Here is a 17,102-nt window from a genome sequence, read left to right on the forward strand (position 1 = left end):
TCCTCCCATAACAAAATGTTTGGCCTTTTCCCCCAGAGACCGATCCCTGAAAACTTTGAGATGATCGCTCAGCTGACATCAAGCCAGTCCCCCCTTTTTTATTATAAAACCTATGTGTTAAAAATTGGCAATTTATATTATTGACGGCCCTTGTCCAAGGGGCTGTGGAGGTCCCGTCATCACCAAATTCCTATCTTTTTGACCTTCCGACTAATTTAAACCTAAAGTTTGTCTCAAAATTCTGATGAGAAATCTTGGGGGTAATAGAGAAAAAGGGTAGGAAAAGGGGTACGGATGGTACGTATGAGTACATTGGCTTTTACTCAATTTCAACTCTTAAAAAGAGCACTTAAACTATCATTATCAATTGAATGAGGTCTGTTTATATTTCCTGTGACCATCAGTTTCATCAGAGGTGTCTAGGAAAAGAAATTTAATACGAAACGGTACATTGCAGGCATTTGACTCTTTACTTAGACAGCGCTATAGTGCTGGTTTTGATACGTTATTTTCAAGTTTGATTTGTTAGAGTCCTGCTTATTACGAAAAAATGTTGCTTTATCGTGAACACCTTTTGCTAATTCTTTTGTACTTTAAGCATCACATTTGTTACATTGATAATATAATTTCAAGTAAAAGCACAGATAATGAGTAATGCTTTTACTTGTCATAGCCTTGTGTCAGCGTTTGTACAATCGCTGAAGCCAATTTTCTTAATATTAAAGGCTAATTTTTTTTTCATTTTCAGCGGGCGATACTGTGGCAAAAGAAAATAGCCGCAATGACAGAAGATTCGGTGAAATTCAAAAGTTGGAACCAAACGTTTCCTCTTTGAATGCCAACTTCATACATGTTAACCCTGGTGTTGATAGAAAGACAAGCCTCGGAAAACTAGTTGACTATAAGAAAGTATCTGATAGACTTCCTGAAAAAAAGACAAAAGTTTCAGTATTCACCCCTTTACTGACAAATAACTCTAAATCCAAGGTAGCTCATAGAAAAATTAAAAAGCGAAAGGGGAGCAAAATTAGCAAAAAAAGACGAAACTACAATTTCAGAAATGAAGATCATAATAAAAGAACCATTGTAAAAGATGGAAAAGTACCCAATACAGAAAAAGATGTGCTGACTCGAGCATCATTTAAGAGCGAAAGCTATGCCCAGATTTTGGTTGGGAATAATTCCAAGTCGGGTAACAAGAAGAAAGACAATAACTTTAATCGTAAAAAAGACCAATATACAATAAACAATACAACTAGAAGCCAAATCTTATATGAATGGCAGCTATTTGATTGGTCGAAGCCTCCCAGAAGAGAATTGTCCAGAAGTTGCAAGCATTCGATGAACAGCCTAAAAATAAATAAAGCCAACTCAATATTGGTATTAGATACTCAAAAAGAAAAATCGAACGCTTCAAAAGAAACTAATGCAAATATAAACATGTCGTTAAATTGGTTAGATATTACTACAAGAAAGCCGTTGGTTATCAATGAGCTTGAGCTAGATGGTACTAAAATAACAGCCTCAAAAGTTGGAAAATATGTAGAAAAAGACAACAATTCCGAAGAAAAAGAGAAAAATTACAGCGATTCAATGAATCAGTCAAAACTCTCCACAGGAAACCCATCTAACTCCCACCATTTTGTGATAAATAGTGCAAAGCTAAATCAAACCACTGCAACCGTGTCTAGAAACACCAAGAAAGGAATACCAAATAATTCAGAAGAGATTAAGACAAATGATAGTCATTCATTGATTCAGTCAGTAGAGTAGTACGTACCATTTCTATGGAAGCTATAGGAAAACATTTCTATAGAAGCTCTACACCTTTTCAAAGAGTGTGAGTAGCCCCTCGCATCTAGGTAATACTTCTATAGAAGCTCTACACCTTTTCAAAGAGAGTGAGTAGCCCCTCGCATCTAGGTAATACTTCTATAGAAGCTCTACACCTTTTCAAAGAGATTCAGAGATTGAAACTGTACTAGACGGGTTTCTGCAAAGTGTTATGGGCTTCCTTGAAAAAATACCAGTTAAAAAAAAATAAATAAACACGTATCCATGATCTTTCTTCTGGCAAAAAAAATACAAATTCCAATCAAAACTGGTCAAAAGTGTTAACAACCTGTAGGTTGTAGCTATCTGATAACTCGTTCAGTATCGCATGTATTATTAGTGGTATCAAAGGTATTTCATTTGCGTAAAGCTATCTCGATTCGCCAAAACTTTTATCATTCGCATAAAACTAACTCAATTTGCAAAAAAGGTATTCCATTTGCGTAAATTCTTGATTTTTTGTCGTGCTACTTAGATAATAAAGGAACATTTGGTTTTCTTTCCTAATTTAGTGTGTTTTCTTAAGAAAATGATCCATCGTTAACAAATTTAGCCTTAGCTAGTTAAAACTGAACATAAACTCTTGATTTTTTGTCGTGTTACTTAGATAATAAAGTAACATTTGGTTTTCTTTCCTAATTTAGTGTTAAACTCGTGATTTTTTGTCGTGTTACTTAGATAATAAAGGAACATTTGGTTTTCTTTCCTAATTTAGTGTTTTTTCTTAAGAAAATGATCCATCGTTAACAAATTTAGTCTTAGCTAGTTAAAAATGCACATAAACTCTTGATTTTTTGTCGTGTTACTTAGATAATAAAGGAACATTTGTTTTTCTTTCCTAATTTAGTGTGTTTTCTTAAGAAAATGATCTATCGTTAACAAATTTAGCCTTAGCTAGTTAAAACTGTGCATAATTTCTTGATTTTTTGTCGTGTTACTTAGATAATAAACGAACATTTGGTTTTCTTTCCTAATTTAGTGTGTTTTCTTAAGAAAATGATCCATCGTTAACAAATTTAGCCTTAGCTAGTTAAAACTGTTCATAAATTCTCGATTTTTTGTCGTGTTACTTAGATAATAAAGGAACATTTGGTTTTCTTTCCTAATTTAGTGTGTTTTCTTAAGAAAATGATCCATAGTTAACAAATTTAGCCTTAGCTAGTTAAAACAGCAAATAAACTCTTGATTTTTTGTCGTGCTACTTAGATAATAAAGGAACATTTGGTTTTCTTTCCTAATTTAGTGTATTTTCTTAAGAAAATGATCTATCGTTAACAAATTTAGCCTTAGCTAGTTAAAACTGTGCATAAATTCTTGATTTTTTGTCGTGTTACTTAGATAATAAAGGAACATTTGGTTTTCTTTCCTAATTTAGTGTCTTTTGTTAAGAAAATGATCCATTGTTAACAAATTTAGCCTTAGCTAGTTACAACAGCTCATAAACTCTTGATTTTTTGTCGTGCTACTTAGATAATAAAGGAACATTTGGTTTTCTTTCCTAATTTAGTATATTTTCTTAAGAAAATGATCAATAGTTAACAAATTTAGCCTTAGCTAGTTAAAAATTTAAATAAACTATTGATTTTTTGTCGTTTTACTTATATAATAAAGGAACATTTGGTTTTCTTTCCTAATTTAGTGTTATACTCGTGATTTTTTGTCGTGTTACTTAGATAATAAATGAACATTTGGTTTTTCTTTCCTAATTTAGTGTGTTTTCTTAAGAAAATGATCCATCTTTAACAAATTTAGCCTTAGCTAGTTAAAACTGCACATAAACTCTTGATTTTTTGTCGTGTTACTTAGATAATAAAGGAACATTTGGTTTTCTTTCCTAATTTAGTGTGTTTTCTTAAGAAAATGATCTATCGTTAACAAATTTAGCCTTAGCTAGTTAAAACTGTGCATAAATTCTTGATTTTTTGTCGTGTTACTTAGATAATAAACGAACATTTGGTTTTCTTTCCTAATTTAGTGTGTTTTCTTAAGAAAATGATCCATTGTTAACAAATTTAGCCTTAGCTAGTTAAAACTGTGCATAAATTCTTGATTTTTTTGTCGTGTTACTTAGATAATAAAGGAACATTTGGTTTTCTTTCCTAATTTAGTGTGTTTTCTTAAGAAAATTATCCATAGTTAACAAATTTAGTCTTAGCTAGTTAAAACAGCACATAAACTCTTGATTTTTTGTCGTGCTACTTAGATAATAAAGGAACATTTGGTTTTCTTTACTAATTTAGTGTTTTTTTTTAAGAAAATGATCTATCGTTAACAAATTTAGCCTTAGCTAGTTAAAACTGTGCATAAATTCTTGATTTTTTGTCGTGTTACTTAGATAATAAACGAACATTTGGTTTTCTTTCCTAATTTAGTGTGTTTTCTTAAGAAAATGATCCATTGTTAACAAATTTAGCCTTAGCTAGTTAAAACCGCACATAAACTCTTGATTTTTTGTCGTGATACTTAGATAATAAACGAACATTTTGTTTTCTTTCCTAATTTAGTGTTTTTTTTTAAGAAAATGATCAATCGTTAACAAATTTAGCCTTAGCTAGTTAAAACTGTGCATAAATTCTTGATTTTTTGTCGTGTTACTTAGATAATAAAGGAACATTTGGTTTTCTTTCCTAATTTATTGTTTTTTTCTTAATAAAATGATCAATTGTTAAAAAATTTAGCCTTAGATAGTTAAAAAAGCACATAAATTCTTGATTTTTTGTCGTGCTACTTAGATAATAAAGGAAAATTTGGTTTTCTTTCCTAATTTAGTGTTTTTTCTTAGGAAAATGTTCAATAGTTAACAAATTTAGACTTAGCTAGTTAAAACTGTACATAAACTCTTGATTTTTTGTCGTGTTACTTAGATAATAAAGTAACATTTGGTTTTCTTTCCTAATTTAGTGTTAAACTCGTGATTTTTTCTCGTGTTACTTAGATAATAAAGGAACATTTGGTTTTCTTTCCTAATTTAGTGTGTTTTCTTAAGAAAATGATCCATCGTTAACAAATTTAGCCTTAGCTAGTTAAAACTGCACATAAACTCTTAATTTTTTGTCGTGTTACTTAGATAATAAAGGAACATTTGGTTTTCTTTCCTAATTTAGTGTGTTTTCTTAAGAAAATGATCCATCGTTAACAAATTTAGCCTTATCTAGTTAAAACTGTGCATAAAATCTTAATTTTTTGTCGTGTTACTTAGATAATAAAGGAACATTTGTTTTTCTTTCCTAATTTAGTGTGTTTTCTCAAGAAAATGATCCATAGTTAACAAATTTAGCCTTAGCTAGTTAAAACTGTGCATAAATTCTTCATTTTTTGTCGTGTTAATTAGGTAATAAAGGAACATTTGATATTCTTTCCTAATTTTGAGTTTATTCTTAAGAAAGTGGCCCATCTTTAACAAATTTAGACTTAGCTAGTAAAAACTGCACATAAACTCTTGATTTTTTGTCGTGTTTCTTAGGTAATAAAGTAACATTTGGTTTTCTTTCCTAATTTAGTGTGTTTTCTTAAGAAAATGATCCATCGTTAACAAATTTAGCCTGAGCTAATTAAAACTATTCATAAATTCTTGATTTTTTGTCGTGTTACTTAGGTAATAATAAAGGAAAATTTGGTTTTCTTTCCTAATTTAGTGTGTTTTCTTAAGAAAATGATCCATCGTTAACAAATTTAGCCTTAGCTACTTAAAACTATGCATAAATTCTTGATTTTTTGTCGTGTTACTTAGGTAATAATAAAGGAACATTTGATTTTCTTTCCTAATTTAGTGTGTTTTCTTAAGAAAATGATCCATCGTTAACAAATTTAGCCTTAGCTAGTTAAAACTGTTCATAAATTCTTGATTTTTTGTCGTGTTGCTTAGGTAATAAAGGAACATTTAGTATATTTTTTAAATTTATTTTTGTTTAAGAAAATGCCCCATTATTGTTTTCACGAGTTAGATAAACGATGTAGAAATTAATTTCAAGAAATTATGAAAAAATTCTCAGTAAGTAACTATTTCTTTCTTGAAGTCAACTCTTGGATACACAGTACATAAATTTCATTCAAGAAATTATGAAAATATTTGTAAGTAAGTAACAAACTCTTTATTGATTACACCTCTTGGATATACAGTACAGATACTTCATTAAAGAAATTATGAAAAAAATCGCAAGTAAGTAACTTTTTTCTCTTTATCACAAACAATTGTTACTTAGCTCCATGATGTAGAAATTTAATTCAAGAAATTCTGAAAAAATTCTCAGTAAGTAACAATTTCTTTCTTGAAGTCAAGTCTTAGATACACAATACGGAAATTTCATTAAAGAAATTATGAAAGTATTTGTAAGTAAGTAACAATCTCTTTATTGATTTCACCTCTTGAATACACAGTACAGATACTTCATTAAAGAAACGTGTTTAAACAAGTTTTTTGAAACTAAATTATATTTGTATGCCTGTCCGGGGCACCGGTCAGAGCGAACGTTAACTTCCCACTGGGTCCGAAAACGGGCAAAAAGTGATCTGTATGAAAACTCTACGTTTTCTACAAGCCTGGTTTTTTGGTTTTTTATACAACACGAGAGACATGCAAAGTCGACAAATACTTATTTCATTTTTTAAAATTAAATAAATTATGAAAAAAATTATAAATTAGGAACAATTTCTTTCTTGAAGTCAACTCATGTGTAGAAATTTAATTCAAGAAATTATGAAAAAATTCTCAGTAAGTAACAATTTCATTCTTGAAGTCAACTCTTGGATACACAATACGGGGAATTTCATTCAAGAAATTATGAAAAAGATTGTAACTAAGTAGCAAATTCTTTCTTGAATTCACTTGTTGAATAAACAAAAAGACATTTCATTCAAGAAATTATGACAAAATTCTAAGTAAGTAACAAACTCTTTATTGTTTTCACGAGTTAGATATACGACGTAGAAATTAAATTCAAGAAATTATTAAAAAATTGTAACTAAGTAGTAAATTCTTTCTTGAATTCACCTGTTGGATAAACAAAAAGACATTTCGTTCAAGAAATTATGACAAAATTCTAAGTAAGTAACAAACTCTTTATTGTTTTCACGAGTTAGATAAATGATGTAGAAATTAATTTCAAGAAATTATGAAAAAATTCTCAATAAGTAACCATTTCTTTCTTGAAGTCAACTCTTGGATACACAGTACGGAAATTTCATTCAAGAAATTATGAAAATATTTGTAAGTAAGTAACAAACTCTTTATTGATTCCACCTCTTGGATATACAGTACAGATACTTCATTCAAGAAATTATGAAAAAAATCGCAAGTTAGTAAGTAACATTTTTTTTTCTCTGTCAACTCTTAGATACACAATACTGAAATTAAATTCAAGAAATTATGAAAGTATTTGTAAGTAAGTAACAGTCTCTTTATTGATTTCTTCTCTTGAATATACAGTACAGATACTTCATTCAAGAAACGTGATTAAACACGTTTTGAAACTACATGCTATTTGGATGCCTTTGCTTGGCACCTTTCCAAATGATCGGGGATTCCCCACTGCTTCCTACACATTGCAAAAAGTGAGCAGTACGAAAACTCCACGTTTTCAACCAGACTGGTTTTTAGACAACACACCCACAGAGATGACACACAATACGGAAATTTCAGTCAAGAAATTATAAAAAAAATATTTGTAAGTAAGTAACAAGCTCTTTATTGATTTCGCCTCTTGAATATACAGGACAGATACTTCATTCAAGAAAAACGTGATTAAACACGTTTTGAAACACCATGCTCTTTGCTTGCCTTTCCTTGACACCTTTCCAATCGAGCGGGGATTCCCCAGTGGTTCCTAAACAGTGCAAAAAAAGTGAGCAGTACGAAAACTCCACGTTTTCAACCAGACTGGTTTCTTAGGGACCAATCAGGAGAGATATGCAAAGTCGACATAGCTTTATTTCATTTTTTTAAGGTTCATTTAGACAAGGTTACGCGCGCGCACGTAACCTTGTCTAAATGAACCTTAAAAAAATGAAATAAAGTTATGTCGACTTTGAATATCTCTCCTGTTCGGTCCCTAAAAAACCAGTCTGGTTGAAAACGTGGAGTTTTCATACTGCTCACTTTTTTCCAATGTGTAGGAACCAGTGGGGAATCCCCACTCGTTTGGAAAGGTGCCAAGGAAAGGCATACAAATAGTATGTAGTTTCAAAACGTGTTTAATCACGTTTTCTTGAATGAAGTATCTGTACTGTATATTCAAGAGGTGAAATCAATAAAGAGCTTGTTACTTACTTACAAATCTTTTTTTTTATCATTTATTTACTGAAATTTCCGTTTTTTGGGTCATCTCTGTGGGTGTGTTGTCTAAAAAAACAGTCTGGTTGAAAACGTGGAGTTTTCGTACTGCTCACTTTTTGCAATGTGTAGGAAGCAGTGGGAATCCCCGTTCATTTGGAAAGGTGTCAAGCAAAGGCATTCAAATAGCATGTAGTTTCAAAACGTGTTTAATCACGTTTCTTGAATGAAGTATCTGTACTGTATATTCAAGAGAAGAAATCAATAAGGAGACTGTTACTTACTTACAAATACTTTCATAATTTCTTGAATTTAATTTTAATATTGTGTATCTAAGAGTTGACAGAGAAAAAAAAATTCTATTTAATTACTTGCGATTTTTTTTCATAATTTATTTAATGAAGTATCTGTACTGTATATCCAATAGGTGGAATCAATAAATAGTTTTTTTATTACTTAAAAATATTTTCATAATTTCTTGAATGAAATTTCCGTACTCTGTATCCAAGAGTTGACTTCAAGAAAGAAATTGTTACTTACTGATAATTTTTTCATAATTTCTTGAAATTAATTTCTACATCGTTTATCTAACTCGTTAAAACCATAAAGAGTTTGTTACTTACTTAGAATTTTGTCATAATTTCTTGAACGAAATGTCTTTTTGTTTATCCAACAGGTGAATTCAAGAAATAATTTACTACTTAGTTAGAATTTTTTCATAATTTCTTGAATTTAATTTCTACATCTTATATCTAACTAGTTAAAACAATAAAGAGTTTGTTACTTACTTAGAATTTTGTCAAAATTTCTTGAATGAAATGTCTTTTTGTTTATTCAACAAGTGAATTCAAGAAAGAATTTGCTACTTAGTTACAATTTTTTTTCATAATTTCTTGAGTGAAATTCCCGTATTGTGTATCCAAGAGTTGTCTTCAAGAAAGAAATTGTTACTTACTTAGAATTTTGTCATAATTTAATTTCTTGAATTAAATTTCTACACATGAGTTGACTTCAAGAAAGAAATTGTTACTTGCTGAGAATTTTTTCATAATTTCTTGAATTTTAAAAAATGAAATAAAGCTATGTCGACTTTGCATGTCTCTCGTGTTGTCTAAAAAACCAAAAAACCAGTCTGGTAGAAAACGTGGAGCTTTCGTACTGCTCACTTTTTGCACTGTGTAGGAAGCAGTGGGGAATCCCCGTTCATTTGTAAAGGTGCCAAGGAAAGGCATGCAAATAGCATGTAGTTTCAAAAAAACGTGTTTAATCACGTTTCTTGAATGAAGTATCTGCACTGTATATTCAAGAGGTGAAATCAATAAAGAGATTGTTACTTACTTACAAATACTTTCATAATTTCTTGAATGAAATTTCCGTATTGTGTATCTAAGACTTGACTTCAAGAAAGAAATTGTTACTTACTGAGAATTTTTTCATAATTTCTTGAATTAAATTTCTACATCATGGAGCTAAGTGAAAATTGTTTGTGATAAAGAGAAAAAAAGTTACTTACTTGAGATTTTTTTCATAATTTCTTTAATTAAGTATCTGTACTGTATATCCAAGAGGTGGAATCAATAAAGAGTTTGTTACTTACTTACAAATATTGTCATAATTTATTGAATGAAATTTCAGTACTGTGTATACAAGAGTTGACTTCAAGAAAGAAATGGTTACTTACTGAAAATTTTTTCATAATTTCTTTAAATTAATTTCTACATCTTTTATCTAACTCGTGAAAACAATAATGGGGCATTTTCTTAAACAAAAATAAATTTAAAAAATATACTAAATGTTCCTTTATTACCTAAGCAACACGACAAAAAATCAAGAATTTATGCACAGTTTTAACTAGCTAAGGCTAAATTTGTTAACGATGGATCATTTTCTTAAGAAAACACACTAAATTAGGAAAGAAAATCAAATGTTCCTTTATTATTACCTAAGTAACACGACAAAAAATCAAGAATTTATGCATAGTTTTAAGTAGCTAAGGATAAATTTGTTAACGATGGATCATTTTCTTAAGAAAACACACTAAATTAGGAAAGAAAACCAAATGTTCCTTTATTATTACCTAAGTAACACGACAAAAAATCAAGAATTTATGCATAGTTTTAAGTAGCTAAGGCTAAATTTGTTAACGATGGATCATTTTCTTAAGAAAACACACTAAATTAGGAAAGAAAACAAAATGTTAATTTATTATCTAAGAAACACGACAAAAAATCAAGAGTTTATGTGCAGTTTTAACTAGCTAAGGCTAAATTTGTTAAAGATGGGCCACTTTCTTAAGAAAAAACTCAAAATTAGAAAAGAAAACCAAATGTTCCTTTATTACCTAAGTAACACGACAAAAAATCAAGAATTTATGCACAGTTTTAACTAGCTAAGGCTAAATTTGTTAAAGATGGGTCATTTTCTTAAGAAAACACACTAAATTAGGAAAGAAAACCAAATGTTCCTTTATTATCTAATTAACATGACAAAAAATTAAGAGTTTATGCACAGTTTTAACTAGCTAAGGCTAAATTTGTTAACGATGGATCATTTTCTTAAGAAAACACACTAAATTAGGAAAGAAAACCAAATGTTCCTTTATTATCTAAGTAACAAGACAAAAAATTAAGAGTTTATGTTCAGTTTTAACTAGCTAAGTCTAAATTTGTTAACGATGGATCATTTTCTTAAGAAAACACACTAAATTAGGAAAGAAAACCAAATGTTCCTTTATTATCTAAGTAACACGACAAAAAATCACGAGTTTAACACTAAATTAGGAAAGAAAACCAAATGTTCCTTTATTATCTAAGTAACACGACAAAAAATCAAGAGTTTATGTTCAGTTTTAACTAGCTAAGGCTAAATTTGTTAACGATTGATCATTTTCTTAAGAAAATACACTAAATTAGGAAAGAAAACCAAATGTTCCTTTATTATCTAAGTAGCACGACAAAAAATCAAGAGTTTATGTGCGTTTTTAACTAGCTAAGGCTAAATTTTTTAACAATGGATCATTTTATTAAGAAAAACACACTAAATTAGGAAAGAAAACCAAATTTTCCTTTATTATCTAAGTAACACGACAAAAAATCAAGACTTTATGCTCAGTTTTAACTAGCTAAGGCTAAATTTGTTAACTATTGATCATTTTCTTAAGAAAAAACAATAAATTAGTAAAGAAAACCAAATGTTACTTTATTATCTAAGTAGCACGACAAAAAATCAAGAGTTTATGTGCGGTTTTAACTAGCTAAGGCTAAATTTGTTAACAATGGATCATTTTCTTAAGAAAACACACTACATTAGGAAAGAAAACCAAATGTTCCTATATTATCTAAGTAACACGACAAAAAATCAAGAATTTATGCTCAGTTTTAACTAGCTAAGGCTAAATTTGTTAACTATTGATCATTTTCTTTAAAAAAAACACTAAATTATGTAATAAAACCAAATGTTCCTTTATTATCTAAGTATCACGACAAAAAATCAAGAGTTTATGTTCTGTTTTAACTAGCTAAGAATAAATTTGTTAACAATGGATCATTTTCTTAAGAAAACACACTAAATTAGGAAAGAAAACCAAATGTTCGTTTATTATCTAAGTAACACGACAAAAAATCGAGAATTTATGAACAGTTTTAACTAGCTAAGGCTAAATTTGTTAACAATGGATCATTTTCTTAAGAAAACACACTAAATTAGGAAAGAAAACCAATTTTTCGTTTATTATATAAGTAACACGACAAAAAATCAAGAAATTATGCTCAGTTTTAACTAGCTAAGGCTAAATTTGTTAACGATAGATCATTTTCTTAAGAAAACACACTAAATTAGGAAAGAAAACCAAATGTTCCTTTATTATCTAAGTAACACGACAAAAAATCAAGAGTTTATGTGCAGTTTTAACTAGCTAAGGCTAAATTTGTTAACGATGGATCATTTTCTTAAGAAAACACACTAAATTAGGAAAGAAAAACCAAATGTTCCTTTATTATCTAAGTAACACGACAAAAAATCACGAGTTTAACACTAAATTAGGAAAGAAAACCAAATGTTCCTTTATTATCTAAGTAACACGACAAAAAATCAAGAGTTTATGTACAGTTTTAACTAGCTAAGGCTAAATTTGTTAAAGATTGATCTTTTTACTAAGAAAATTCTCATGTTAATTTATTATCTAAGTATCACGACAAAAATGAAGAGTTTATTATCTGTATTAACTATCTACGTCTCATTTTTTTAACTATGTATCATTTTATTAAGAAAACACACTACATGATGAAAGAAATCCAAAATTTAGTTTATTATATCAGTAGCACTACAAAATATCGAGAATGTAAGACCAGTTTTAAATAGATATGTCTAAATATGTTAACGATTGATCATTTTCTTAAGAAAATACACTAAATTAGGAAAGAAAACCAAATGTTCCTTTATTATCTAAGTAGCACGACAAAAAATCAAGAGTTTATGTGCTGTTTTAACTAGCTAAGGCTAAATTTGTTAACAATTGATCATTTTCTTAAGAAAACACACTAAATTAGGAAAGAAAACGAAATGGTCGTTTATTATCTAAGTAACAAGACAAAACATCTATAATTTATGCTCAGTTTTAACTAGCTAATGCTAAATTTGTTAACAATGGATCATTTTCTTAAGAAAAAAAACTAAATTAGTACAGAAAACCAAATGTTAGTTTATTATATCATTAACACGACAAAAAATCAAGACAATATGCACAGTTTTAACTAGATAAGGCTAAATTTGTTAACGATAGATCATTTTCTTAAGAAAACACACTAAATTAGGAAAGAAAACCGAATGTTCCTTTATTATATAAGTAACACGACAAAAAATCAAGAGTTTATGTGCAGTTTTAACTAGCTAAGGCTAAATTTGTTAAAGATGGATCATTTTCTTAAGAAAACACACTAAATTAGGAAAGAAAAACCATATGTTCCTTTATTATCTAATTAACAAGACAAAAAATCACTATTTTAACACTAAATTAGGAAAGAAAACCAAATGTTCCTTTATTATCTAAGTAACATGACAAAAAATCAAGAGTTTATGTACAGTTTTAACTAGCTAAGGCTAAATTTGTTAACGATGGATCATTTTCCTAAGAAAACACACTAAATTAGGAAAGAAAACCAAATGTTCCTTTATTATCTAAGTAGCACGACAAGAAATCAAGAATTTACGCAAATGGAATACCTTTTTTGCAAATTGAGTTAGTTTTATGCGAATGATAAAAGTTTTGGCGAATCGAGATAGCTTTACGCAAATGAAATACCATTGATACCACTAATAATACATGCGATACTGAACGAGTTATCAGATATCTATAACTTACAGGTTGTTAACACGTTTGACCAGTTTTGATTGGAATTTGTATTTTTTTTGTCAGAAGAAAGATCATGGATACGTGTTTATTTATTTTTTTTTAAATGGTATTTTTTCAAGGAATCCCATAACACTTTGCAGAAACCCGTCTAGTACAGTTTCAATCTCTGAATCTCTTTGAAAAGGTGTAGAGCTTCTATAGAAGTATTACCTAGATGCGAGGGGCTACTCACACTCTTTGAAAAGGTGTAGAGCTTCTATAGAAGTATTACCTAGATGCGAGGGGCTACTCACACTCTTTGAAAAGGTGTAGAGCTTCTATAGAAATGTTTTCCTATAGCTTCTATAGAAATGGTACGTACTACTCTACTTCAGTCAGAAATTGCAACAAAAAATCTGTCAGGAATCCCTTCCCTTTTGGGTTCAAACAGTGGCATCCATAAAATTTCTTTTAAGAATATTCCAAGCATGACACGTATTACGAAATCTGAATACCATTCAAATTCAAATTTGGAGCAATCTATTATGACAAAGCTTATCAACGTCCCAGAAATAGGAACACTTCAAGTTCAAATTGGTATAGTTCATGGACCTAAGATTAACAATTCAGCCGAGTATGGGGCAGCTACCGTCATAACTAAAAACAAAAAACATCACAATGCATCAAAAGTAAAAATTCAAACAAAACCGCATGGGGCTGCCACGCCTACCAGTGAATTAAGCCAGCCTTTGCGCAAAATTTTTATGAAACCCAGATACAGACCATCAACAATTAATTACAGTCAAAAGACAAAGAAAGAAAAAAAGAAAAAGGAACAGATAGCAGTATATTACCAAGAAGCGGAAAAATTTATGAAAAGCATAGACAGAGAGCCAGAATCCGCACCACTATTGTCTATTCCTGGGATACGGTTGATGGATCCCTCTGTACCAGTTCGATTAGTTGAAACGAAGCCTAAGCATTCTGGGTCGATGTTTTTCTTATAAAACTGGATATATAACTTATTAACTTCGCCCGACCCGCTATTTGCGGAAGCAGGATAGGTGATTTTCCCAAAATGTTCTTATATGTGCAGCGTAATTTACCTATTTTGGTTATTTTTTATATCTCTAGCCCCCTCTAAATCTGTCCCAGATAACCCGGGACCCAGGCTAAGTTCTGTTTTTTTTTCTTTTTTTTAGCCTAAAAAATTCTTGGACTTCTAAACACACCATTTTTTAGTTAAAATTTAAATGAAAAGTCCACTGAAATCAAAATAGGAAATAACATCCCTGAGTAAGTAAATTATAAAATTGGACCCTTAGTCTTGTTCTGAAAAAACGAATTAACAATAGAAATAAAATTTGATCAATAGATGGATAGTGTTCAAGATAAGCATGAAAGATAGTAGACCTAAACCTAATATTTTCCTATATTCATCAACTAGCTTTTACATTTTGTGTAGCTTTTAGAGCGATCTTAAATTCCTTGTTATAAATTTACTTTTAGCTAAAAATGTAAAAAGCAAAGATTAAAAGCCTACTTGAACGTGTTTTGGCTCCTTGTTTTCAGCTTTTACCAAAGATCTATCATAAGGAACACAGTGACACCAATTCAAGGAAATCTAGGGGAGAGGATAAGGACTTTTTAGATTGTTTAAGCGAAAATAAATTTTAAGAAGAAAATTTAAGAAAAAGAAGCTTTTCAAAGAAATTAAAAAAAAACATATCAAACCTATGACAAGCAGAAATTAATTCCAATAATAATTCAAACTCGAAACGACGTGACATTAATAATGAAGAATAAATGAAACCCCAAACGAACAGAAATTAAAGTAAACAATTATACAAAAAACATACAACAAGTACTAATACAAACAAATTGGACTGAATAATTGTTATATTACAATTTCTATTTGTTTTGGGCTTTATTTATTCTTTAATAGTATTTTCTGGTCGATTTGAGTTTGAATTGTTTTAAGAATTTATTTCTGCTCGTATTAAGTTTAATATGGCTCTAATTTCCATTGAAAAACTTCTTTTCCGGAAAGTGTTTTAATTAATTTCTGTCAAAGTTTCATCAAAGTATCAAAACATGAAAGTCATGGGTTTTTCAAAATAGAAGTTTCAAAGTTCAACATTCCTTTCAATATTCCTTAAAAGTAGTCAAAAGCAGATGTAAAAGAAGTAGCCAGCAATTATAGTCACAGCTGCGAGTTGTCGCAGTTGGAAGTAGTCACATTTGCAGTCACAAGCAGTTTCATTTGCAGCCACAAGAGTATTAGTAGTGGTAGTAGCCCTAAAGTTGTCAAGTTAATACCCTTACCAGTTCCTAAGATATTGCCGATACGCCCTTTTGATAACTGAAATACAGATAGTTTCATTTCATACTTTATTCTGATATTTCCCTTCAAAAATGGACAAATTGTATAATTGACATTCCGTGCCCCAGGTTTTTGGGGGCCAGGCATCCCCCGAAACATAGCTATTAGACTATTAAATAAAATAGCCTTTTAAGATCTCCATAAATGCTAAAAGAAGCATCTAAAAGGGCAAAAGGGGATGGGGAGGGAGGAAGGTTGCCCTTCTTTCCTTTTTCAACATCCCTCTTAATATGCCTTTAAAGTTTTAATTTAATAACTTTAATCGTCCCTTCGATACTTCTTTCTTATCCTTTTTACAACTCTCCAGCAAATAGTGTACTTGATTTTGTTTCACATCCCCCTCAACATTTTCTAAAAATTTTACCTTAAAGTTTCTATCATTTTTTGATACTCAGGATCAAATATACTCCCTTTTTCTAATAACCAACCTTTTATATAAACGATTGACAACTTATATAATTTACAACACTTGCCTCAGGGCCAATAGGGGTTACGTAATACCCGGATGTATGGTTATTCGACTATTCTGCACGAGACGATTATTCCCAAATTTCGATCAGATATATTTGGAGGTAGGGCAGCTAAAAAGGGAATAGGAGGGGGCTGTTTTCCCACCTACCACTTTTTAACATCCTCCTCAGCTTGCACTAAAAGTTTTTGTTTTATATCCACCGCTGTTCTTGTGATATTGCATATACCTCTTTTTGATAAACAGGATGCATATAGTATCTTTAAATTTAGTTTGACATGCCCCTCAAAATTCCCTGAAGCTTCACCTTAATATCCTTAACGTTCTGAACTCAATTAGAATATACATCTCCCGTTTTCCTAATAATAAATTCTGCATGTAAAAAAGAGCAAATTGCAATCCTTGCCTTAAGGGCTGTGAAGGCATTATATCCCAAAAGTCATAATCACTAGAGCCATTAACTGTTTTAATTAGTGATGAGTGAAGGAAGAATTTAAAAATGGCAATAAGACGATGGTTCCCCTCCAATAGCTCTTCAACATCCCTCTTAACAGTCTTAACATCTCCAGATGTTATCAGCTTAATATCCTCAGTCGTTCCTCAGATATTGATGATGCGTCCTTCTGACAACCTGCACGCACAGTGTCTATTTCAAAATTTTAATCAAATTTCATAAGAGGGAGGGCAACTAAAAAGGGCATGGGAAGCGGCTAACGGCCTTTTAACCACTTTTTAACCTTACCCTTAACATATCTTGAAAGTATTAACTTAATACCGTTAGCCGATCTTAAAATATTGCAGGTTTTCCTTTTAGAAAACT

The 17,102-nt window shown here is 30.2% G+C and overlaps 1 protein-coding gene across 1 annotated transcript in view; it reads left to right on the forward strand.

Moving 5' to 3' along the window:
- The window catches only part of LOC148941414 (uncharacterized), a 46,726-nt gene extending 31,744 nt beyond the window's left edge, over positions 1-14,982 (forward strand). Inside the window, exons 3-4 of the mRNA XM_089104164.1 lie at positions 749-1,764; positions 13,826-14,982. Coding sequence (XP_088960290.1) covers positions 749-1,764; positions 13,826-14,437 — 1,628 coding nt within the window. The 3' untranslated portion in view covers positions 14,438-14,982. The remainder of the gene's footprint in view (positions 1-748; positions 1,765-13,825) is intronic.
- The last annotated feature ends 2,120 nt before the right edge of the window (positions 14,983-17,102 follow it).

This window comes from Artemia sp. Qi Xiang Cuo, chromosome 18, assembly GCF_049724085.1.
Source record: "Artemia sp. Qi Xiang Cuo chromosome 18, ASM4972408v1, whole genome shotgun sequence".
Taxonomy (NCBI): Eukaryota; Metazoa; Arthropoda; class Branchiopoda; order Anostraca; family Artemiidae; genus Artemia; species Artemia sp. Qi Xiang Cuo.